General features: G+C 44.0%; 1 protein-coding gene across 1 annotated transcript in view; it reads left to right on the top strand.

Annotated features, from left to right (window-relative positions):
• The window catches only part of SLC26A8 (solute carrier family 26 member 8), a 3,386,895-nt gene that overhangs the window by 932,678 nt on the left and 2,426,844 nt on the right, over window positions 1-27,373 (top strand). Inside the window, exon 5 of the mRNA XM_086923258.1 lies at window positions 3,537-3,684. Within this exon, the coding sequence (XP_086779384.1) occupies window positions 3,537-3,684 (148 nt within the window). The remainder of the gene's footprint in view (window positions 1-3,536; window positions 3,685-27,373) is intronic.

The raw sequence follows: 27,373 nt of genomic DNA, 5'->3' as shown, positions 1-27,373 counted from the left end.
ACTAGATACGTTGGGCTTATTCTCGCATAGCATTCCCTGTCCTGTAGTTGACTGAGTGCCTCTTTGTTATACATTTCGAGTGGCCAGAGTACCATGTTTCTTCCCCCTTTGTCCGACCATCTCACCACTATGTCTGATCTTGATTTTATTTTCTCCATTAGCGCTTTGTACTTTCTGGTTTGATCTTTGTTTTGTTTGTAACGTTGTCTAGTGCTTAAAATGGAGAGTTCTTTCAAATCCTTTATCACATACTCTGCGAACAGATCCAGACCATCCTTTGGCATTGTTGGCACAAATATTGATTTAGGTTTAAATCCTGTTTTGACTGACTGCCAAATATTTATGTCTGAGCTCAGGGCTGCCCCACTCGGTGTGATTTCCTCATTTACACTTTCATTCTCAAGTTCCAGGTCTATAAGATTTTGTAGTGCTTCCATGTGTTCTACATTCAGCATTAAGTTCGGATCTTTGTCAGTTGTTGGACTGGTGGTGCTTAACGTCGTGTTGGAGAAATATTTTTGTAGTTTTAATTTTCTCACATATAAGAACAAGTCAATCCTAGTTTGCGTGTAATCAAAGTTTGTATATATATATATATACATGTAGAAGCTCATAATGTATGCTCTTTATGATTATTGCTTGTATTTTCTGTTTTGGATCACATAGTGAATGGTTCACTTTATCCGCGGCGCCGCTGACCCTGTGATAACTGCTTGCTATTCTGATTCAAGCATGTGAATCTATAAAAGATACAATACTGGAGAAAAACAAGTTACTTACCTGTACACTGTGGTTCTCCATTATTGATATCTTTTATAGATTCACATGCGGCCCTCCCTCCTCCCCGTTCAGGTTCACCTTCCATACCTCTCTTATTCCTTTTATTGTACTCCTGCTCGAAATCAGAGGTATGGTGGCCCTGCAGGGGATGGAGACACTATGTTAATAGGTTGCAAAGGCTTGTGATTTCCTATGGCAATTGAATGTTACATTATAATACTGCTATTTTACTGTTACCGTTGGACTCCCTCCATGACGACGGGGAAGATTGAACTCCCACCATGACAACAGGGAAGATTCAAGCATGTAAATCTATTAAAGATATCAATACTGTAGAACCACAGTGTACAGGTAAGTAATTAGTTTTTTACTGGTCTTTACATTTCGTTATGTTTTACAAAAAATTACATCCTACAGACTTTCCTATCATATAATTCACTTTACTTTTCTTTCTCTGGCTGCAAAGTGAGAGGAGTTTGTAAACACCAATCCCTATGTTATATTAAGCATCAATTCATCAGAAGACATAACCTGACATTTAACCTCTGTCTTTGAAGTTAAACCTGTTTGATAAGATAAGTACAAAATGTAAAGGTATCTTTATATTTTGCTTGGACTTTCACGACCCACCAAAAATCGACTGGCGTTGCGAACCACAGTTTGGGAAATAGTGCCCTAGATTTCATCCTCCTCTTCCACCCCTCTATTCAATACTGTACAACAGAATCAAGACTTAGAGCAGTAATGGGGTGTGTAGAAATAAGATGCGATTGCGGCACAAAACCTCCAGTACTCCTACAAATATTCCTCAAGGCAACGTTCAAGCAAATGTTTTGCTGGTGTCAGAAATAAAACACGTTTTTCAAGGTAGATACAAGTTATTCAGTGAATGGAAAGCAGCGCCATGGTCTTGCTTAGAAAAGTTCCCCTAACAAATCTAACCAAAGAAACAGAAATAACGTAGTCTGGACATCAGTGCACGCTTTTGCAAGACATTAGTGCCTACATTCAAACAACAGGATGGACGCTCAAATAGTTCAAGCAACCCTTCATAATCTGTTTGGTTAATTTATCTTTGCTCAGTCTATGTTCTTAGGGCTAGATACCAGGAGTACAAGTAAGTTACTTTTTCTTCTGTTTATTAAATTAGCAAGCACAGGACTTAAGTTCACATATATTAGGTAGTTCTGTTAGTTTCATAGTAAAAACATGTAATAAAGTGTTTGCAGTAACCCATTTTAGGGATCCATTCTAAGTGAGGTGATATTTCCACATCAGTAATTTTACACCCAGATTTATCAATAATGCAATATCTGTAAGGTCAGTTCACAGAATTAAGTAGCACTTCTATGTGGAATACCAATTGTCCCCTGAGTACTGGAGAATTACTACAGGAATCAGTTTCCCCACCCCCAATCCCATAGTAATTCAACTTTTTTTGCCCTTTCTTACACCTGGAAATTTCACCAGTTCCTACCTTGTTAATTTTCTGGGAGGGGAAGAGTTGTAATGCCAGTTAGGCCGGTAAAACATGTGCCATCCAAATCAGGAGTATTGTACCACTCCGAATTGGGCCCTTATGCTCTTTACAGATCGCCTGCCCAACGCACTTTTTTAATTCCACCTAAAGCACCTAGTTGCACTAATTTAGGAATACAATGTAAAGTAAATTCCTAGACAATCATATACATTTGCAACATATCGCAAACATGTGTCTAATTCCTCAATTTGTAACTTGTGTTGCACAATAACAGCTTAAAAAGGGTCGAAAACAACGATCACGCTTCCCCGTTAGCAGTTCCTGTGCTGCGTAGCATTCCTTCATCAATTGACTATCTGTTAAAGTTGCACGCATGCTGCAAATATGATCAAAGTCTGTCATCCATGCAAAACATAATTTCCGGTTTTTAATCTATTTTGGATCATCTATTAATCCATTATTAAGATTGGACAATCGTTTTTAACCCTTTGAAACTCATCTACCATAGAGAATTCGTTTTGGGTTCTATCAACCTGACCCACCCTTATAAGATTGGTATCCAATAAATAAGGTACCTTTTCACAAGAAAAACTGTATTTGCCTTTGATTCCTGGCTTTCCCTGCAGAATCTACAGGAATTGTGGCTCTTTCCTGACAAAGGCGTAACTAACGCCGAAACGCATGTCAAAAAGTAAAACAGTTTTGCCACAGCATTATTTACTATGCTTAATTGACAATATTGAATCTTTATTATCTGTATGTTTTTATATATGTCTGTAAAACAATATTATGTACTATATACTTGTATAATTTTTAAACGAAATTAATGATTTGAATAATAAAATATCTATATATTTTTTATAATTGTTTTTGACCCTTTTTAAGCTGTTCTTGTGCAACACAAGTTACACATTGACTAATGAGACACATGTTTGAGATGTTGAATATTTATGTGATTGTCTAGGAATTTACTTTACATTGTGTTATAGCCTGTCCTAGAAATTGGAAATTACCAGGGGGTCCTTGTTACTTTCAAATAGTAATTTAGGAATAATCACACAGACAATTATAAATGGCTATATTGCTTTACAGACAGGTGGTAATTTCTTACAGTAAATAGCTCACTTGTCCGTCTTAATTTTTGATCTCTTTTGTCCATATTTCAGTTTAAAGTTTACTTTGCACCACAGTGAAAAGAATTTGCAATCCATGTCTCTTCTAAGATGGCGAGTAAGGGTGATTTGCTCTGAATCATACTCTCCTGATTTGTTTACAGGTTTCCTACTCCAATGTTGCCAACGTTGGCGCAGCTTGACATTTATATCAAGGATGCTCTGTTTCTGGCTCTCGTGAGCTACTTCCTTCTTCTCTCCATGGCCAAGATGTTTGCCCTTAAGCATGGCTATGTGATCAGCAACAACCAGGTCAGAATCGAAGTCCCACTTTCAATTTGTAAATTATGTTTAATCTTTTCCTTTGTTTAATCGTAATGGTTACCTTATTGTTCTCCCTCAAGTCTAGTACATTAATAATGTATGTGTCACTGAAATAGTGAGTGCGCCTCTCCACATTCCCTAATCATCATCTTCGGGGAGCATTTATTCGGTACTGATTCACAAGGATTTGTGTTTTTTTTTAAACAGTGTAAAAATAAACATTCATGCCATGCTTTCCTACTGGACTGGTGACAAATTATGTGGAAACGGTTTAAGAATCCCTTCATGTAGCTGAATGTTTCTAATAGCGCCTCCATTGATAAGAACATTGTCAGCAAGGACACTTACATGCTCAAGAAGAGCATATGTGTGAAAGGCGCTTTCATGAATCTGACAAAAACAAATTTAGATACATGAAAACATATTTTGCTAACATAAACTACGGTATGAAAAGCAGTGCTTGGACGAATGTCTACAATGTAACCACTTGCTTACTGGACAAATTGTTCAACATGTACATGAATGTGCAGAGAATGGGAAAGATGCACCGATTACCCTTTCTTGCCAAATTATTAAATGAGATGTTTCGCCTGGCCTCCATACAGGCACCACATGACCTAGCTTTCAACCGAAATTCCTTACCACCTCTCTTGGCTTCCCTAATGGCTCCTTCCTCCATAAAGTACTTCCCCTATTTCAACATAGGTCTTACTCAACCTGGGGTCCGTGGACCCTCAGGATTCTGCAAATCCTACTCAGGAGCTCTGCAACTGTTTAAAAAATGTATTAATATTAGCTGATTAATAAAGTATGTCCACATAAAAAAATACATGTAAAATTGAAAATGTTAAAAACGTTCTGTAAAGAAATTTGAAATTGGAAGCTAAAAATGTGGATGGTATCCTTAGATTGCATGGCGGGAGCAGCTTGAGGACACGGATTAGTTGTATTTACAGTTGGTGACTGCAAAGCACTAATATGCACCAATATGCACCAACAAAAAGCATACATTAGGAGCAAAAAGGACAAAACACTATTCTAGAGCCTATCATATCACTTTGTTTTTATCAGGAATTAATCCAAATTTTGAATTGTTCAAACCTTTTCATTAAAATTTAAATTTCGATTTGCACATGTCTTTTGCCTATATAGGAAACAACATTTTTCTTAATGTGTGTATTTATTTAATATATACTTGTTTCTGTAGTTGTGTGCATTTTTTAGGTTTAAATCATAGTATTTGCATAGTTGATGTCCCCAGTGTCCAGTAGTCATTCATTGCGGTCTGCAGAAGTCAAAAGGTTAAGAACCACTGGCCAAGGAATTGAGGATATGAACACGGGAGAGTGGTTTGGAATCATGAGTGGGCCGAAGAAGTGTAATGGAAGTAATGAAAATTACCAATAAGTAATCAGTGAATTACCTATTCATCCCTATGTGGTACTAGTTCTTAATAAATTAGGCTAAACTGGAACATCGGGAGAGAAGTGCTGGTCCGGGACGACCGTGAGCAGCTCCCAAACTGAAGGAGACCGGATATTGTGAGACCTGAACAGAGGCGGGTGATGTGCCCCCGTGTAACACACGGCAGGGCAGCTAAATTGACTCTGACCTGACTGGATGCTCTGGAAAAATGTCTTGGATGAATTCTGAGCATTGCATCATGGGCCTACTGAAGGCTGGTGAACACTCCCCTACCCTCACAGGGCATATGGATGAAATTACCAAAAGGAATCTACGATTGTTGAAGCTGTGAGCCCCTCGCTCTTCTTGTAATGGCCGGTCTGTCGGGCAACTTGGTCCAACCAAGCAAGACAAGGACAAGTCTACTCACTAACCACAGGCAAAAAATGTACAGATATGCTGAGGCCTCAGATGATCAAGTGGCACCAGCAGCGCCAAATATGGTAGGCAATACAGCACTCAGAATTTCCCTGGAACACAAAATGGATGAAATCTAGGTTGACATCTCACTCCTGCTGCAGTCTTATACTTGCAGGAAATCTCACAGTGCTTCAAGGAAAGGGTTAGAGATGCGGAGAGGCGTGCACGAAGACACATTCTGGTCATGGGTATCCCAGAGGGAGCGGAGGGCAGCTCAGCAGAAGAAACTTTTATCAAATGTTTGCAGTCATCAATCTTGTAATACAGACTTTCCAGGGACCTCATTATAGAGCAGGCACACAGGGCCTTGATGCCTAGAGCCCCCCACGGGCTACTCCATGACTCATCATTGTCCACCTTCTAAATTACTCAGAGAGGGATGCCATCCTGAGGGAAGCCTGCTCGAAAAACGCAGTGAGTTATGACAATAGGACAATATTAATATTCCCAAACTGCACCAAATTGGTGGTGAAGCTAAAACCTAGAGCACTACAGCTGAAGTATATACTGATTTGTGAATTGAACCGGGTGCCCTGAGAAGGGGAACAGTACAAAAGGGTGTGGGGATGGACGGAGCATCTGAATCAATCAAACACTCGCACCCAGTCAAAAGAACTGGGTTTAATCCATCACCGCTCTTTAGCCCACTCTGCCACCCCAGTTCAGACATGGCTATATGCAAATCAGTCTGACCTTGTGCCTCATGGGAACAGTCCAGCCCGAACTGCCAAGCCATGTCTTCCCTGGACCGGAAACAAGCTTCCGAGGACCGGTTTCTGGCATTCCAACCGTCTTCAGCCCGCCTTGCTTGAATCCAGTGGCAAAGTGAGGTGGGTGAAATTGCCTCGGTGTGAGGGGATGAGTAGGCCTTTCACTCATGGCCAATCAATCGGGCTTCGGGTCCTCGCTCCACTGCACCCCTATTCATAGCTCTCCCTTTCTGTATAGTTGCACAAAAGGCCTTGCGAAGTGCAAGTGTCCATAGTATCAAGCATGTAACATGAAGCTAGCAAAAACTGGATTACATTGTACGAGAAAATATTGTACCTCATTACTCATCTTCCGATGTGTCATTATGCTGATGTTCGGCTTAGAGTTTCCAGTAACATTTTTATTCACTCATGCCTCACAGCTTGTATTTCTACTTTGTCTGTGTCCACACTGTTGAAATCATGACATATCATCAATACGAGCATGCTGGCTCCTTTGTGGAAGGCAGACAAAGTTCACCACAGTGCGGGCAATATCAGACCCTACTCGTTTTAAATCAAGTGCTATATACGTAACTTGTTCCTCTTCAATGCACTGCAGTACATTTGTTATTGTGACATAGTCTAATGCTACACAATTGTTCAAATTGTAAAAGGGAGAAAGGTTGAAACGGACCCGCCAGATTCAAACTTGCAGGATGCGGACAAAAGATTACAAACAAACCACTGATTTTCCGAGCCATCTTGCCACATATTTCGCCCAACACAGAAGAAGGTGTAAAGGAGGGTATTTTAGTGTTTTTCAAGGGGCCAGTTCCTCCTATGAATCAGGTGTATTTCATACTACAGGTCATCCATTTGATGGCTTTTTCTGTCCGAAAACATCTATCAGTTATCGTTTATGTTCCTGGTTCACATGCTTGGATATTCAGTGCCTCCTTTACATTTCTTTTTACATGATCACATTCCTCTTTACATTTAGCACATCTCCACACCTCAAAGCTTCTCTTTTGCAAACGCCTCATGGTACTTGGTTTTTTAAAATGTCTTTCAATAAATTTACAATAAAACTTAACTGTTTCTAAAAATGTCACACATTCATTCTTAGCTTGTTTGTTGGCTCCTAATCTTTTCAACTAGCTCTTTCTTTGGTCTCACTCCCTCTGAAGATTTAAAATGCCCTAAATAATATAGTTCTCTCTGTCCAGATTTGTATTTAAATGTCTTCACAGTCAAACCATATGCTTTTTATCTCTCTAGTATTTTCTGACACTCTCCTTATGTCCACTTTTGAAGTACCATGTATTAAAACATTATAGGGAAACTATCTGCCCAAGGCCAGATCTCCTAACATGAATCTCATTGCTCTCTGCCATATTGAGACTGCTGATGGCAGATTAAAAGACGTTTTTTAAATTTTTAAGCTCCTATAGGAGTTATAAATGCTGTCAAATCTTGCGACTCCCTATGTTGACACATTTAATGATATGCTAAAGCTAAAGAAAGCAACAGTGCCGACAATTGTGGCCTTTGTCAGCAATTTCTAGCGTTAGGTGTACCTCGGGTGTTACCTACGTTAAACAGATTAAAATGTAATCCTGCCATTTATCAAACTTGAAAAAACAATACGGACATTATTTAGCCATAAAACTATCCACACTTTCCTTCACATCCAGTGTGCAGTAATTGTATAGCTCTTCAATCCTTGGCAGCACAGCGCCAGGATAATGTGCTGCTTGGCTAAACACCTATAAGGTTAAAAAGGCAAGGCCTATTGGCTATGCCAATGCTTGTTGATTTATGTATTTAGAAGTAATAAGTTTATATAATATAGCCTTATAGCCCGCCGTAGCGAGCTATACCGGCTATTAAAGGCCCGCTGAATCGTTAAAGGCCCGAGCCGAAGGCGAGGGACTTTAACGAGACAGCGGGACTTTCATAGCCGGTATAGCCCGGCTACGAAGGGCTATCAGGCTATTAGAACATTCTGCCACTAGAGGGCAGAATGTTCTAACAAATTAAACAAAGGGTTCTCGAAGCTCGAGGGGATATAAATCCCTTCGAGCAGCCTTTGTAGAACATTGGAATGTTGCTCTGCGGGCCTTTACCGGCCGTAGAAGCAGGGAGCACTCCATTGTCTGCAATGGAGCTCCCAACATTCCAATGTTCTAATAGGTAATATTTACGCATACTTTCTCTATATTCTTGTTTATATGTTGAGACATGAGTGATCATATTAAACACAGACCAATAAGCAGTCAAATTTTTACATTTTATTTATGTAATGACCTACATACATTTTACCCATAAATATAAGGAATGTATATATTTTAACCATAAGCAATTTGTACATTTATTAAGCATAAACATATGAAAGAGTATGTATATATAGATATTTTCCTCATGTGTGGCCTTTTCTCTTTCTGTGAAGGAGTTCGTTTTGGATACAATTCAGCGTGTTCTCCAGTGGCACGCTTCAAAGGCTCCCGCTTTCTCAAGAGGCCCTGTACACGCTGGATCACTGCTCGCAGTTGTTTCTCCTCCGGGGTACCGGAATCTACAGGGTCCACCACAGAGCGAAGGAAGAAGTACGACGGTGATGATGCCACTGTGCATCACGTCGGGTAGGCAGGATTGCCATAACTCCCGCCAGAAAGGATTCCGATGCGAAGTTGGTTTAAGCGGTTTGGGGACTGGAGGAAGCGCCGCTGCCCAAGTGTGTTTTTGAACTTTGGGGCTAATTCACAGACATTGCAGAACAGTTTGTCTTCCACACTTTTCCTGCGATACTTACCAGAGTCTTGCTGTTGCATGCTGGAACCTGTAGGCGCTGATGATCTAGCGGACCACAGGAAGTATATGCAAGTGATGACATCGGTGTGGGAGGGGCTGCAGTCCGTGGATTAGGAGAAGGCTGGACATTTAAACCTTCACTCACACCCCTTTCCTCAAACACTTGCACCCGGCGCTGAAGAGGCAGACAACGCCGAAATGCAGCTGCCATTATGGTTGACAGAACTCTATGCTGTGTGGGCAGTTCATTAAAAGCGCTTCCGAAATTTTCCTCAAGTGTGGCCTTTTCTCTTGCTGTGAAGGAGTTCGTTTTGGATATATATATATATATATTGACAGCATTACCTCCAAGCAACAGGAGCCCCGTCCCTTCAGGGCGGCCTCTTTCAACTGTGGGCATGGAGCAGCCCACCAACGTACCAAACAAACGAAACATCGAGGCCCTTTCCAGATAACAAATCACTTTATTGCAGTGGCAGCAGCACCCCTTCCCATACTCCTCACAATGGATTTTCCTACAGTCTCGATTTAAACGTTTAAACCAATAGTACCCGCATTGCTAGAGTGGAAATGAAGTTCTCGTGGCCACTTGTGAAATAATAATCACTCGCCAGTGCTCATATAAAAGTATGCTTCCTGTAAAAATATTCCTATATATATATAGAGACGAAAACGACTACCTATCGGGTAGAATCTTAACTTTTGCCAAAAAGTACGACGCCCCAAGGAAAGAAGTTGATCGAAAAAGAACTCAGGGTACACTATCTCCACTGGACACGTCGGAATCAGAAGTCACCGACAGTGAGGCTGTGGATGAACAGAGGAAGAGAACGACAACCGGGAGGCAAAGAGGAGGCCAGACACCACTTCCCCCTCCTTTTCACAACGAGTGCACGGTAATCCGCCAGTCATGGCTACGGGGCGGCAAGAACAAGCCGCCAGAAACCGTGGCAGGAGAAGAACAAGAAGAGCCGGAGGCGGTAGGAAGAGGAAGGGCACAAAGGTGGAGGAGCAAGCGAAAACCGAACAAAAATTGAATGTGAACCATGCAGACGACCTCACTGTGGTTAACCTAACGGACAGAATGTTAACTGAAGTTGAACAAAACTTACTAAGTCGAGGATTACGTTTTTGTCCTAACAACAAGAGTGAATATACACAGATGAGGATCGATCTACATGCATTTGTGAGGAAACTCAAGTTACACAAATATCACAAAATCAGAATCAATACGAAAGGATCGAAACTTGTACAGAAAAGATTAACTGCCACCGACATCCTATCCTGTGAAGATCTGAGAGGGATAGAGAATCTTGAAAATCTAAGATTGGAAAGAGAGACACAACCATCACAGGAGGATACCATGATTAATAGAGCTCTTGAAAATGAAATAGACCAGGAGAGAGAGGAAAGCAACATGAAGCCAATGTCAACATTCTGCCTGATAATGCCGTGGGATGCAATAGATGCATTCTCAGAGACGGTTTTGAAAGACTTAGTGACTCTAAGAGGAAAACGGGAGAAGCCAACTAGGAAAGACAACATCCCCCCACAAGAAAGGGAGGCCCTACGTACCCTGGAAAAAGAGGAGAATATAATAATCAATCCCTCAGATAAGGGTGGAAATGTTGTGCTTCTAACACGTGAGTACTACCAAAGAGAGGCACTAAGGCAATTATCTGACATGCAATATTACCGGCAAACAGATGACAAACACTATAAGGAGGGCATTAGGAGGTATGATGACTTAGTAAACAAATGGTACAAGAAATCCATGTTGGGAAGTGATGAAAATATGTATCTGAGAAGCAACAACCCCACGATCCCCACCTTCTACCACTTACCCAAGCTACACAAGAACGCGAGGGAGCCCCCGGGAAGACCAATAGTGTCATCTGTGAATGGATTGACTGAAAATATGTCAAAATTTATAGACAGTTACTTATTCTCTCTGGTAACTAAGCTTAAATCTCATGTAAAAGACACCAAAGACTTCCTCACGAAAGTATCTGTGATGACATGGGATCCAACATACCTGATGATTGTGTTAGACATAACTAGCCTATATACCAACATTAGACATGACTTAGGCTTGGCGGCAGTGGAACATTTTCTAAACAAGAGACCTGCCAGATTCGCATTGCATAATCGCATGTTGCTGGAATTCATTGAATTCTGTCTAACAAGCAACATCTTCCTGTTCAATGACCAGTTATATACACAGGTCTCTGGGACCGCGATGGGCACCTGCTTTGCTCCCAGCTACGCGAACTTGTTCGTCGGCTGGTGGGAGGAGCGGGTGCCCATGGTCCTTCAGACTGAGGGACAAGGAACAGAGAGAGTAATACAGTGGTTCAGGTACATCGATGACCTCTTCATCGTGTGGCAAGGGACGATGGAGGGGGCACAGCAATATATAAGAATGCTGAACGATAACAACTGTAATCTACACTTCTCAGGAACTATCAATACAACAACAGCTGAGTATTTGGACCTGAGGGTGGAAATAGATAACAATCAGCTACATACATCACTGTATCGCAAAGCGACGGCAGGCAATTCCATCCTGCGAGCCGATAGCAACCATCCGAAGAGGCTGATACAAAGCATCCCGTATGGGGAACTTCTCAGGATGAAAAGAAATAGCAGTAGAGAGAAGGACTTTGAAACAGCGGCAGCAGGTTGCATAGAAAGGTTCACAAGGAGGGGATACGATCCAGAGTCTTTGGATAAAACCCTGAAGAAAGTGAGAAAAATAAAAAGGGAAGATCTCCTAAAGCCAAAAGTACCAAATGAACAAACCAAGGATGAGGGGAAATTTTGTTTAATCACACCGTACACCAGTGATTCCATGGGATTGAGAAGAATTATGCAAAAGAACTGGCATATTCTGGGGACAGATCCGATCCTGAAAGATGAAATCCCTACGAAACCCCTGATCACATACCGTAAAGCAAGATCATTGAGAGACTCCCTAGTGAGAAGCCATTTCAAGAATGTGACCCCAAGAACAGATAAAATTGCAGAGATGGGTGGGTTTTTCCCTTGCGGAAAATGTAAGGCCTGCTCGGGATGCAAGAGAGTGCGAAACTATGACATCCCGGGAGCAGATATCGCGAAACCCATCAAGACATTTTTAACCTGCAGTACTAACTACGCGGTCTATTGCCTAATTTGCCCGTGTGGACTGAGATACATCGGGAGTACGATCCACCAACTCAAAATTAGGGTACTCGAACACCAAAGGGCAATAGACAAGGCGGATCCGGCATATCCAGTCGCGAGACATTTTGATTTGGTTCATCAAAGGGATAGGACTAAACTACGGTACTAAGGCATAGATTTTGTACCTGAAAACCCAAGAGGAGGGGATAGGTTAAAAACATTGAGACGCCTAGAATCAAGGTACATAATCGACCTCATGACTAAAGCTCCAGGGGGGCTTAATCATGGGGAGGAATTGGCGGTTCATTTAGGGAAATAAGTAATGTGAGATTTTCCCGACACTTCTTCATGAACTGATGTACAGAGACTTGGTGAAATCAACAGCGATGTAGTTTATGAATTGTTTATTAATTGTTTATTATAGTTTAGTTTACTAAGTTTATTAATTGATGGGTGAAGGACGTATGGGGACACTGTACATATTAAACACTAGAGTACTTGCCAATACATGGCAGGATGGACTTTGGAAACGTTCCCCAGGGGCCTTATTTTAGAGCACCCCCCATCACCCCGGATGTGGATACACGGGGTTCCATGCCGATCCACGGCTTGATTTAATTTGTTTCCTTAGTGGGTAATATGCACCTTACTGTGAACTGTATTAACATGTTCCAAGATGGCGCGCCCGTTAGACTGAGGTAGTCCATCTACCATGTTGATGATTGTGTTGACGCTATATCCCAGGCAGGTCCTCACAGTGTAACTGACACTGAGGAAGGCGTATTGCTGAAACGCGTCTGTCAACAAGTGTGATTAAACTTTTGGTGTGAGCACTGCAATCTTTTGGTTTCCACGAGTGCGGTTCTTTGGATATCACATTTCCGAGGCTGAGCTGAATACTATTGCGGGTACCCATTACCGCAAACTGCACCCGCTCGCGAGTGCCCTGACTCTTCAGTGGGACAGGGAGCACCATATATATATATATATATATATATATATATATATATATATATATATATCAAACACAAACTGTCCCGTCGCAAAGGGAGCACTTAGCAAGTTGGTGCCGGAGCCGAGACCAGGACAGGGTCTCGTATTTAATCACTCGCAGAAAAATAATCCGGCACTCCGCTTGGTAGAAAGAATTAGATTTATTTAGTACACTGTGATCGCCTACGCGTTTCAAACCAGATGGTTCCTTCTCACGGCAGCATTGAACAGTTGTCCTACTTTGCTTTCATTATTTATGTGTGGGGCATGATAATGCATTTTGGGATATGCAGTTTTGTGCAATTTTATGCTTACAACAAAGAAACTGAACGGATGGAAAGAAGAAGGACTAATATCAGAGGGGGAAAGAAAGTTCCTCATGGTAGAATATCCAATCACGCCTACCATATACTTCCTTCACAAAGTTCACAAGACACTTAATAAACCTCCTGGAAGATCTATCATCTCCAGTTGTGGCAGCCTGTATGAACATATCTCTATGTATGTCGATCACTTCTTATCCCCGATAGTGCCAACTTTGAGCTCTTATATCAAAGACACCGGGGATTTCCTGCGCATATTGATGGACACGCAATGGCAGCCCACATACTTACTAGTGACGATAGGCGTCAGAGCAGTCCAATATTTCTTGCAGCAACGACCAGTCAAAGAACGCGAACATTCAAAGATGTTGATTGAGATGATCAAACTGTGCCTTTACAATAATGTATTCCTTTTCAACAAAAAGGTATACATGCAAAAATGTGGAACCGCGATGGGAGTTTACTTCTCTCCAAGCTATGCTAACCTCATGATGGGGTGGTGGGAGAGGAGCATAGCTTGGAGAGAAGAAAACGACTACCACTTGGCCAACGTAGCGCTATGGCTACGTTTCATTGATGATCTTTTCTTGTTATGGAGAGGAACAGAATCTGAATTTCAAATGTTCTTTGATGTACTCAATGACAACGAAGTAGGCTTAAAATTCACATACACTATCAGCAACAAAGAGGTCGAATTCCTGGACACCAAGGTCTATGTGAGGAATAATCAAATACAAACAACAACACACAGGAAAACAACAGCGACCAACAGCTTACTACACGGACATAGTTTCCATCCAGAAAAATTAAAGAAAAGCATTCCGTTTGGAGAACTCTTAAGAATGAAGAGAAATTGCTCAGAGGAAAGTGAAATGGAAAGGAACTTTGATGAAACGAAGGAAAGATTCAAACAACGTGGGTATAAGTACTCAGATATCCCAAAAGGAGAAACAAAAGCCAGAAACAAAACAAGAGCTGAAACACTGTTAACAAAGGCAAAAGAAAAAAGCAACTATAATGAAACAAACTCATCAGCTGAACCACCGAGGATGATCATCACATAGAAGAAGGAAAGCTATAAAGTCCAAACAATACTGAGCAAGTACTGGCATATAATCCAGAAAGATCCAGACATAGGCAAAAATATAGGGGAACGACCGTTATTAACCTACAGGAGAGCGCCTAACCTCTCGGATCATTTGGTACACAGCCATTTTGAGATAAAAAAAACACTAACTGGCTAACAGACAAGAATAAAGGATTTGTGAAATGCAATACTTGCAAGACATGCAAGTTAGGAAAAAATCTCAAGACAATTAAAGATCCAGCAGACAAAACCTTTACAATAAGAGAACACATTACCTGTGAGACCAGCTTCGTAGTATACATGCTTCAATGCTACTGCGGCAAAAGTTACATTGGAAGCACCACGTGCCCCCTGAAAAAGAGAATCTTGGAGCACATTTGCGCCATACAAAATGGGGACCTTGCCTATGCCATGGCAAAACACTTTACTTTCCATACCAACAAAACATGGAAGGACATTCAATTTTTTGGCCTGGCAACTATCCAGCAGCACGAACGAGGCGGTAACAGGAAACTAAAACTACGAAGACTAGAATCCAAACTAATCATGCGATTTAAAACAAAACAACCCACAGGATTGAACGGGGATGAGGAACTTTATTTCCATCTCTAGACTGCTAAATGACATTTTCAACTAAACATCATATGCTGCTCAAAATTCAATAAATTCAAAATATGAAAACTAGTAACCAATATGGACTGCCACTGTAGTGCAGAAACAAAAAACTATGAGCTATCCCTTCTTTTTGATCGATGGAAATTTAATTGGGCATAAAATGGTGACTGATACATGGCAGTGGCAAGGGCACTCAGCCCTAGATATATAGATGGCCTGTCCACACAAATGAACTGCTAAAAAACAGCTTAATAACTAGGATGATGTGGTTTCCTATGTGTACAGCATAACACTGCCCAGTCGCCTTAAATCTTGCAAAGTTGGGACATTATGCATGCTTAGAAATGTATCAATACGTAGTAGGGCACTCAGCCGAAATTACGGACATGTTTTAAATGATTCAGCATTGTCGACAAAAACAAGAATGTTTAAATGCTATGTTGAAAAAAAAATGTAAACACATGACAACACTGCACACATGAAAAACAGCATGTTGTAAGCATAAAATTGCACAAAACTGCATATCCCAGAATGCATTGTCATGCCCCACACATAAATAATGAAAGCAAAGAAGGACAATTGTTTAACGCTGCCGTGAGAAGGAAGCATCTGGTTCGAAATGCGTAGGCGATCACAGTGTACTAAATAAATCTAATTCTTTCTACCAAGCGGAGTGCCGGATTATTTTTCTGCGAGTGATATATATATATATATATATATATATATATATATATATATATAATATCAGCAACACAACTCCGGTATGGAAGAAGCCGCCTGACGGGCGGTCCGTGATCAGGGCACCGGAAGCCCTGAAAACTATCACAGTAGTACCTCCTCCCTCGAGAAGCTGTGCAGTTGGATGATTAAAATTTCTGCAATCCATGTGAGGTGTCCGTGGTGATCTTTCTCGAGGGAGGAGGTACTACTGTGATATATATATATATATATAACAGGGTCCCTCAATACAAAGCAGCTTCAAAGTGGATCGTCAGGCAACTGGTAACCAATGTAGGGTACTTACACATGGGAGATTTGGGCAGGTGGCTTTATATGTAGGTGTAGTCTGGCAGCAGTGCTTTTTGTTTATTGTTGTCTTTTCATAGTTTATAGAGGTGATCCATGGTAGAGGCCATTGAGGTAATCAAGTTTAGACAGTACAAGAGAGATAATAGCTTGAACCCTGTGTGGAAACTTATCTGGGGGAAGATGTGTTGCTGAGTTTTCCTAGTAATGAAGCTTAATAGAAGTATTTGTGTGCCAACTGCGTAGTTATAGCAGGTGAGCTTAAATTCATTGATCATTGTTGGTAATGACTTCATGTAGATAGAGCCTTGAGGGACCCCTGCTTTTAAGATGTACGGTTTGGATGAGAAAGGAGGAGTATGGATGACATGTATTCTGTTTTGAAGGTAGGATATAATTCAGTCTAGGGCAATTCCATCTATGTCGGCTTCACAGAATCATTAGAGTGTCATGATCAACTGTGTCAAAGGCAGCTTAAAGGTCCAGGAAAAGTAGTGCAGCGTCCCTGTTGTGGTCTTTAAATTTAAGGTAATCTCAGATGGAGAATAAGGCAGATTGTGACCCTCTTTATGGACGGAATCCTATTTGGTAGTCGGGAAGTATGGAGTTATCTTCAATTAATGTAGACATCTTGATGAATCCTGCTCTTTGTATTAGTTTGCTGAGGAAAAGTCTATTTGCAATAGGCCTGTAGTTGTTTGTGTCTTGAGGTTTCAGATTTGTTTTCTTTAATAATGAGCATATGTGTTTTCAAGGGAAAAGCTCTTGTTTTCATGATTGTTCTGACTGGAATGGCAGTAGATGATTTTAAAAGGATGTTCCTGAAGATTTGTGCTGGCAAGGGTTTGAGGGGCAGCTGGCAGGCCTGCTTGTTTTGATAAGATTGATAAAATCAGTTTCTTGAAGGAATGCAGTGGCTGGGTTGACCTACCCTTGGGAGTGGGGATTTGAAAAGAGCTGGTGGTATTTGTTTGGTTTATATAGAAATGCAAACAAACAATAAAAAAGCGAGAAGACGCAGAAGGGCTTGTTCCTCTTCCCCTTAATATTTCACAAAAAAACTAGAGCGAGCTCATAACCAATAGGCTCTGTTGTCATGAATGTTCTTCACTCATGCATCCGGGAACCATTAGGCTTTTTAAAAGAACCCACACCCACTAACCTAATTGGTGGCATGCTATCATGCCTAACACATTCGGGGTGTGCTCTGCCCCCTGATTACCCTGGAGATGCGAGGAACTTCCGCTGGGAAAAGCGTTGCGCAGTGTTGGTTCGGAGGCAATAAATCAGTCACAGATGCGCAATGCAGCAATGATGCAGGTCTTTTGGAACATTTGGAAAGGACAACCTTGAGGTACTTTTAAAACCCCTCACAAATTCTTAACCACGTGAAACAACAAGTCAGCTCCTGTGTAATCAGGGGTCGAAGCACACCTGGGATGTGTTGGGCATCTTGGGTTGGAACCCATTGATGAAGCATGCCACCAACTAGATTGGTGGATGACGTTTTAAAAAAAATCTAATGGGTCCCTGAATGCATGAATAAAGAACATTCATGACAACAGGGCCTATTTGTGGTTAGTTCATTCTTGTTTGTGATATTTTCTTACTCATGTCTGAGGTGGGTGACAGTTGGGCTTTGTGCATTCCCCCTAGACAGCAACACACAATGATTGGCCATCCTGGCCGGATATGAGGGAGCTGCTGGACCCAGCCTCACTTACACCTGAATAGACTGTGTCCTGTCCCCATGCAAAGGGCTGCATACACCCCTGTAGTGAGCCTGGAGCCAGCGCAGGAAGGGAGTGTTGAAAATGAGCCCGTAATCCTATCGATGCCCAGGCCGCTGGCGCAAACCGCCTCTTAGTTCCCATGTTGAATAATTACCAAATAAAGAGACGGGCGCTGGAAGCAAGAATCAAGAACAGAGTTTATTTCTCATGAGGAGAGCCAGTCATTTCGGACACGAAACACAGTGTCTTTCGGGAGGTGCTCTAACAAGTGAGCTGAGACTCTTGCTTTTATACCTTACAGAACACTTGATAACACAATCAGGACAGTATGACGCAAAAGAAGGACATCCCTATAATCCTCGTGGTGATCCTACTCCACATACGTTCACAATGGGGACCCTTGATCTGCTGATAAGAGGGGAGGGCAATCACGCAGCTGAGTGTTCGTAGGATGTGTACGCCTGATCATAGCCCAGGGGGTGGGGTGGCTAAGACCAATAGTGGGTCTCTTGAGGAGGAGTGACTTCATACAATAAGGGCAGTAAATGGTATCTCCTGGCTTAGGCGATGGCCTCGGACATGTGTGGTCAGCCGGACTCGGGGGAAGGGGTCATCAAGTAGTGGTATTCATGCCGCGTGGACAATCGGGAGCGGTGGGAAGGCTTGTCAACAGAGGGGCATTCATGGAAGGGGAGGGGGTGTTGGTCAGGCGCGCTTGTAACTCTCAAGGACAGGGCCTTGCAGAAGGAGAAGGTTTATGACTTGCCCATGTGAGGAGAAGGGAGGGGTAACCAGGGTGGACACAGGGACAGGGTCACGCAGAGAGAGAGAGAGGGAGAGAGAGAGATCTTATGACTCGTACATGAGAGAGCGGGGGCAGCCAGGTGCAGCTGGGGAGGGCCACGTCAGCCAGGGCGAAGGATGCTTCTTCAAAGGGGGGGGTGGGGGGTTTGTGCGGGACAAGCAGGAGAGTTGCCTTTCGCAGCAGGGTCGCGCAGAGGGAGAGGGTTTCATGGCCTACGCATAAGAGAGGGGGGGGGTTTAGGATAGCGCAGGAGGGAAACCGGGGATTCCAATGGAAAAAAGGCCATGGTGCCTAGAATGGCTGTACATATGCATAGGGGTATGGGCTCTTACTGGCAGAGTGGTACGGTCAATGGTCTACGGTATTCATGGTGCTCACAGGGAGAGGAGTGGGAGAAGAAGGGGAATGAATGCTGTCTATGTACATCAATTTCTTCAACTTTCACAGTCGCCCCTTTTTACATGACAGCAGTCATTTTCGCAATTGACGAGCTTACAGGTAGACAGGCGTCATTGATGAATTAGCATTTTGTCGATACTAACATTTGGCGTACAATCATAAACAGTTAAGGTGATGGGCAGAATGCAGTACAGAGAAAATTACATTTTCGTTGTGTTTCTGACAATTAAACGCACTACATAGCATAAATCTTTCTAACTTAAAAATGTGACCAATTGAACAGTTTTGACCAGGTAGTTGAGGGCGGAATTCAGTTCAATACACATGATCTCTTCGTCCCAGTGTCTTTTTATCAGTGAGCCATCACTGGTAGGCTCTAGTCCGTGTACTTTCGTTGGCGCTGTTGAGCACCGGCGGTGGAGCTATGGGTCCAGCTCAGTCCTATCCTTTCGTGTTGCAGGGTGCGGTCAGTCCTCTGCTGTTAGACCACAGTCCTGTTCCCTAAACAATCCGGTTGGTGGCGCCTTATGCTCGGCACCCATAGTTCGGTGGCAGCACCTATTCCCAGCGAAATGCTGTTCTTTCCTTTGGCAAAAAGTCGCGTGGAAATGAGGGTGAGTGTGGTTCAAATAGTCGATAGGTGAGAGGGCGGAGTCGGGTCAGAGTTCCTGGGACACACAAAAGGGACCAAGGGAGCAAAGGATAACAAGCAGGCAGGCCCATCAATCGGGCCCAAAGAAGGGGGACGGAGACTCCAGGCACACGTGGGTTAGCAGACGGAGGGCTTCAAGGCGGCCCGTCGTTTTTCTTTTTCCACGTTGAAATTGTGGTCTCGTCCCGTATCCTGTTGCTCTGCGGCTCCACCTTTGGTCGAGGTCACACGTGTCCCAAGATCTGCAGTCAGGCTGTATGTCGCATCTGACCCATCTCCTTCGGTGATCGTGAATCTTTGAATAGGTACAAGACATGGTTTTAGAGAAATGGCAGAAGAAGACATCTACGCATGTGAATTCCTCCCTCAATTCTACGCATTTGGGAGATACGCTCATTGGTCACAGTCAGAGGTCCTATTACCAAGCAGTGCATGTGTCAGCATTCCTACTGAGTTTATGGCAGGTTTATTCATTGTCCTTTTTATAACTCAAGTGAGGATAAATGAGATTCCCATCAACTGTGCGTTATATCATATTCAACATTACGGAGCATTTCCCTTCAGGACTGGCTAACATTTTCAGACAGGGCGGGGGTGCCATCATCGACAGTCAGGTAAAACAGTGTTTTCTCGGGGGCCAACAGCTACTCATGGTCATCATGTTTATATTCGGGACAGCAACTGGGGTCTATCAAAAATGGGGCGGGGATGCTTCGGGCGCTAGCGCTTGGGTGCTAGCGCTTGGGTGCAAAAGGGGGTGGGGCAATCTGGGCATTGGGGGTTCAATCTAGACGTTGGCGTTCGTCTCTGAAGAACAGACATAAGGTGCCATTGACATACAGTTCCCCTTTAAATGGCCAGATTTGGGGGACTTTAGTCGTCTTACCTGTCCTTTCCTTCTCAGCCAATTCAAGTTCATACATTTTACAGAAAGGAGAGGCAGTAATATGGCGAGATACAATCATTTTAGTTTCGGTCAATTTCGCTGAACACCTTCGCGTTCAATGTATCAAATCAGACTGGTGCCGGTGGGGCACAATTTTACCAAAAAGAGGGAGAGAAAATAGGGAGACTCTCATAGAGAGTGAGAGTCGTCCGCAATCTAAACGAGCCATTCGGTACACGTATGACATGTAGAGAGAGAGATAAGGGGGTGGAGAGAGAGAGAGAGACGTGTACGAAAATAAGTCATTTAGTGCGCTCACAACACGGAACAGCAAAAGGTCGGGTAACATGCAGATACAGACAGAGGGAAGACATAAATTCGTACATTACACACACAGACTCAGACAGGGAAGACGGCACATGTATTACACATATACAAGACATTTACGACAAGACAGCTGTTTTTATATATATATCCTACGTATCTTTACTATCCTATTTATCTACGTGCTTAGCTCTTTCTACCCTCCCCCCCTTTTCCTTCTCGCTTGTCACGTCTGCGAGCGTTCCCAATTACCAATACTCACACCTCGGTTGGTCGATCAGTAATTAACCTGGTTGTGCTAGTTACCCATGGCTGAATCTTTAACCCATTTTCAGTTCCTTCCTTTGGTGGGAAGTTCTCCAGGCTGAGGCAACGGCAAGTATTGATCGGGAGAACAGTCGGACAGCTTGGCTATATCTATAAGAGTGTGAGAAAGGGGGTAGTGTATTTCGAACATCAGCAACATTTCTAACTTCCTAGGCGGGCGGTGCCGAGGCAACCCTTACCCTTACAGTTTTCTTTGTCCTTTCCCTACCTAGTCAAACGTCCAGTTACATTATTTAACACGTCATCTCTAATCAATTTTTCGTCATTCAGTACCTGTCCAGTGTCTATGTCGGTCCATCCTCTCAGTCGCTATGTCCTAAGGAGGAACAGTCATGTTAAGCCTACGTCTTGTAAAAACTTATCGTTATGACGACTACACACATATTCCCTTTTTCCCTTTTTCGTCGGTGGTTCGACCGTCGCTCTTCCACACTTTAGCCGACGTTCTGACGTGACCTGCAGAAGGGAGGGAAAAGAAGGGGTCGGGGGGGCAGCATTCAAAGCACATCATCATGCAGTAATCCAAAAAATGTTTTTACCTACCACATACTCGTCCTATCTCCTCGTACTGCATTCCCTTGTCATCTCGGCGTTTAAGCCCAGAGGGACCAGTGGTGTCAGATAGATAATCATTGACGATCTGCGTATCTACACGAGCTACTTGGTCGTGACCCGCTCTGTCGGGTGCAAGGGTGACGGCCAGGTGGCATTTCTGTGGTCTCGATTTAAGAGTGGCTAAAACACTTTTCCGGCTGGTTGTGACACATAATGGAGCTGCTAAATATCTGATCCCTTTTGATCTACATCCTCCATCATGCTTATTCTTCGCTCACAGTAGTAGGGCATCCAAAACTCATTAATGCAGCTGCTACAACCATGATTTCTTTTTCAAAATACTTTTAATAAACGAAATTGGTGGCAGTTCATTACATAAAGTGCAGCAGTGCAATAAAATCGTATTAAAAAAATTCCTTACAGAGCAAGCATGATGCATGTCAAGAATTCATTTTTAATTAATTCATAAATTCATTATCCAATACTCATTCGTTATCTAAATTACACCAATTCATTCTCCAAATCATAATCAGTACCCACTCTAAGTCAATTCATTATCCAAGCACATACTCAACGTCCTTCATATCTACTTTCAGTATCCAAAAAACTGCATATAGATCTCGGGGCAACAAGCTGCGCAATCAGGGTGCAACAAAGTTTATTCAAATACGTTTCATTTTGTGGCAGCGCCATTTTGGGTGGGGGGTCAGGCAAGTTCCGGCACAGCCAGAGTGTCTCTAGTCTCGCATGGTTGACCCAGAACTTTCCGTTGGCAGTTCAAAAAGTTTTGTGCTATGTGGTTAACAGTCTAACAAATATGGACCATGAGTCAAAGAGTGGGGAGGGCGGCAACAATTTTCCTACCGGGTCATCCTGGTGTTCCTCCGGAACTGAACAAGTCTGTGCAGCGGCTGCATTTTAGCCATTTCCAATCCGAGGCTGGTGCCGGCAGGAGTTGCACCAATGTCGTGGTTCCCAGGAAGGGGGCGGGGGCGCCCATGAGGAGGGATCGGGGTGCCCCCCGGCTCTTATAGAATCTTCAAGGTTGAGGGGAGAAGGCATGGAGCGTGTGCCCGTCCTGGGCAGAAGACCGCTTTATGATGTTGACCCTCTTTAAGTAAGAGCATTGGGGTGTCGCTGGAAGCCTCCACCTGGAGGGAGGTGGGGGAGGCTCGTTCGCGTCACCTCCCCCTTCCAGCGACCCCGCGCCGTTCCCCGGCTCCGTCGCTTCGATATTGGCCGTGCCAGCCATTGAAGATGGGGGGGGGGTGGTCGGCGGCTGAGGCAAGACAGCCCCCCCTTTTCTCTTGACATGTGGCGGGACTACCTGGAACTGTCCAGGCGTCGACATGTGGCAGCACTACCTGTAACTATCCAGGAATTTGACATGTGGCGGGACTACTTGATTTGCCGCCATTCTCGCCCCCGGCTTCGGCCTTCTTCGTGGGTCGGACCAGGCGAGAGACAGAAGGGGGGGGGTGGTCGGTGGCTGAGGCAAGACAGCCCCCCCCCCCGTGGCCTGCAGAGCAGCAGGAGAGGAGAGAAGGAGAGGTCTCTGCCATTCTTTGGACCGCCTGCCCAACATCATCTCCTCCCGACCGTGGTCAGGCGAGCCCCTCGTGCCTCGAGGCCTCGCCTTCCGGATGGGCGTAACCGCGGACCTGTTGCACTTCGGGAGCTTCCGGAATGGGGGTAGGTACCTATTGGATTGTTTCTATTTCATGTGACCGTTATTTGGGCGTGGCGGGCAATGAGGCAGACATGTTGGGAGCAGGAATAGGCAGTGAAGCCTAGCTACCTCGTGGCTATTTTTGCTGCCAAACTTTTCGCCATTTTATATTTCTTATTATGAACTATTTCTAATGTTTCTTATTTTTAGTAAAGTCAAAAGCTCATCAGGGGGTTACTGACTTAGCCTGATTTCTTTTTCTATTTTTCTTTCTCTTCCTTAGCGTGTTTCGAGCTAAAGCTTTCTGTTAGTAGGGAACGGTGATCACTTCATATTTTATGTGTCCTTTTCACTAGGGGGTACTTCTGGACGGACCAGACGAGTTCCCTCCAATAAATGGTCCGGGGTGGAACGAGATTATCGACCAAAAGGGGAACATATATTCCTTCATTAGGGTATCATCCTGGACAGACCGAGCGATGTACTTCCATTTACTAGGGTAGCCTCCTGGACGGACCAGATGGTCTATTTCCACTAAATGGCCCATGAGCGGGGAGCATATGTCCTCCATAAGGGTAGTCTCCTGGGCGGACCATGCGAGCTACCCCCCAAACAGTGGGGAGTGGGTAGGACTGACGAATTCACAAAGGGCCATAACCTACCCTTTACTACTTGCAAAGACTAGATAGAATATTTCTATTCCACGTTGTTTGCAGGCAGAAAATACCTCAAACGAAACAATTCCTGGAACAACAATGTCCAGGCAACCAACCAATCAGTGGGGAGAAAAACAGGCATGACGGATTACAACGGGGACAAATGTCTGCATTACCTGCCCTTCGCTATCCAAAAAGGAAGACAGAATATTTCTACTCGTCTCAGTTTGTAGACAGGGAAGATCTCAAAGAACAACAATCGATTATTAATCGACTTCAAACAATTCAGTGGGGAGAAAAGTAGGCATGACGGATTAATACCGGGGACAAAAGTCTGCATTACCTACCCTTCTCTATCTGCAAGGAGGGACGACGTTCCTATTCGCCGCTGTTTGCAAACAGAGAATGTCTCGTTCTCAGAAGAGAACCAATATGTCAAGTAGCCTTCAAAGCTAAATGAACCAATACCAACAATTTCGGTATACAAATACCGATTTTCAATACAAACAATCAATCAATCAGGTGGATAGAACCACCCTACCAATCAGGCGTAAAAACACCCTACTTAATCTTACCCGGACCGGACCATACGGACAGTTCTTTGAGTTCCTTCTCCAGCGCCCGATCGTTCTCTTACTCCATGTAGCATTCCTGGGGGATTCCAGTCAGGACAATAGGTCACTCAAGAGAGGTCCGTTCAGAATTGGTGAAGTTCTGTCGATCGGCAGCCGGGCGAGGGCCCTCTCAAGGAAGGCATGCCCCGATCATTTAGATGTTCACTTCTTCGTCTGGATCTCTCTTACCGAACCTTATGTCACTGATGGACCCCGCGTTGGGACGCCAATTGTTGAAAATGAGCCCGTAATCCTATCGATGCCCAGGCCGCTGGCGCAAACCGCCTCTTAGTTCCCATGTTGAATAATTACCAAATAAAGAGACGGGCGCTGGAAGCAAGAATCAAGAACAGAGTTTATTTCTCATGAGGAGAGCCAGTCATTTCGGACACGAAACACAGTGTCTTTCGGGAGGTGCTCTAACAAGTGAGCTGAGACTCTTGCTTTTATACCTTACAGAACACTTGATAACACAATCAGGACAGTATGACGCAAAAGAAGGACATCCCTATAATCCTCGTGGTGATCCTACTCCACATACGTTCACAATGGGGACCCTTGATCTGCTGATAAGAGGGGAGGGCAATCACGCAGCTGAGTGTTCGTAGGATGTGTACGCCTGATCATAGCCCAGGGGGTGGGGTGGCTAAGACCAATAGTGGGTCTCTTGAGGAGGAGTGACTTCATACAATAAGGGCAGTAAATGGTATCTCCTGGCTTAGGCGATGGCCTCGGACATGTGTGGTCAGCCGGACTCGGGGGAAGGGGTCATCAAGGAGTGGTATTCATGCCGCGTGGACAATCGGGAGCGGAGGGAAGGCTTGTCAACAGAGGGGCATTCATGGAAGGGGAGGGGGTGTTGCTCAGGCGCGCTTGTAACTCTCAAGGACAGGGCCTTGCAGAAGGAGAAGGTTTATGACTTGCCCATGTGAGGAGAAGGGAGGGGTAACCAGGGTGGACACAGGGACAGGGTCACGCAGAGAGAGAGAGAGGGAGAGAGAGAGATCTTATGACTCGTACATGAGAGAGCGGGGGCAGCCAGGTGCAGCTGGGGAGGGCCACGTCAGCCAGGGCGAAGGATGCTTCTTCAAAGGGGGGGGTGGGGGGTTTGTGCGGGACAAGCAGGAGAGTTGCCTTTCGCAGCAGGGTCGCGCAGAGGGAGAGGGTTTCATGGCCTACGCATAAGAGAGGGGGGGGGGTTTAGGATAGCGCAGGAGGGAAACCGGGGATTCCAATGGAAAAAAGGCCATGGTGCCTAGAATGGCTGTACATATGCATAGGGGTATGGGCTCTTACTGGCAGAGTGGTACGGTCAATGGTCTACGGTATTCATGGTGCTCACAGGGAGAGGAGTGGGAGAAGAAGGGGAATGAATGCTGTCTATGTACATCAATTTCTTCAACTTTCACAGGAGGACGTCTGTGCATTTCAAAGGAATGTCTTTGAAGTCTCCACCACTTCAAAGGCCTAACTGGGTATAATTACTGGACCTCTAACACCACAACTTCAGTACGCTCATGTACCTGTGATGAATCTGCCAGGAAGGAAGGCTACTGTGCTGCAGAAAGGACTGCTGGAGTGCTGTTTTGCTGTACTCCTGATGTGCTGTCTGCTGCCCTCTTGCTTAGGTGAGGATCTTGGACCTGCATCACTTGAAACCAGAGTGACTCCAAGGGCTAGCTGACTGACCTTCTGATTTAAAGTCTCAGGGTCATAAAATACTACCAATCAACCTGCTTCTACTCCTAAGACTCTGCCATCCGTGAGTCTACCCTGCCAAGTGGTGCCACCCCAGTCCTGGACCCATGTAAGAGAGCCTCAGGTGCTTCTCCAGTGGAACCGTCACATCCTCTGCTGAACAGCACATCCCTGAGCCAAAGCAACACATCTCCTTGGCTAAGCGAAGCATCTTCTATTTTATTTTATATATTTATTTTGAAAGTTTTTTATAGCGCGAACATGACCACCGCGTGTATCAGAGCGCTTTACAAACAATCAAAAACAGAACTAACAAAGCAAAAAATACAGTCATGTAAAGCTAAGACATTCCCATGACCCTGGCAGCTGGCCACTTCTCTGTGACTGTAACCTCAATACCCAATGGAATTGCCAGTCAGAGGCAGACATTTCTACATCAAGAGCACTTTGACTTCCTTTTTAGGTCTCGGCATGCGCAGTCTTGCTTGCGAGTTCTTATGGTTTTAGGGTAGATTTCACTAGCGAGGTTAAGCCTCACTCCTCTTTTCCATTGGCTGGCGTCACTATTTAGAGTAAACGGTGTCCAGCCATTGGAATAGAGCGTCCTCTGACGTACACTTTTCTCTTTGTAGTCCGTCCCATTCGGATTGGGTTCCCCAACTTACTGCTGGCATAAAAGGTTTCCTATCTTCTTTATGGGGCGAAACAGATGGCCCCATAAAGAAGATAAGAAAACTTTTACGCCAGCAGTAAGTCGGGGGAC

The sequence above is a fragment of the Lissotriton vulgaris genome, chromosome 5 (genome assembly GCF_964263255.1).
Source record: "Lissotriton vulgaris chromosome 5, aLisVul1.2, whole genome shotgun sequence".
Classification (NCBI taxonomy): domain Eukaryota; kingdom Metazoa; phylum Chordata; class Amphibia; order Caudata; family Salamandridae; genus Lissotriton; species Lissotriton vulgaris.
This window is presented reverse-complemented; position numbering and strand designations above follow the sequence as displayed.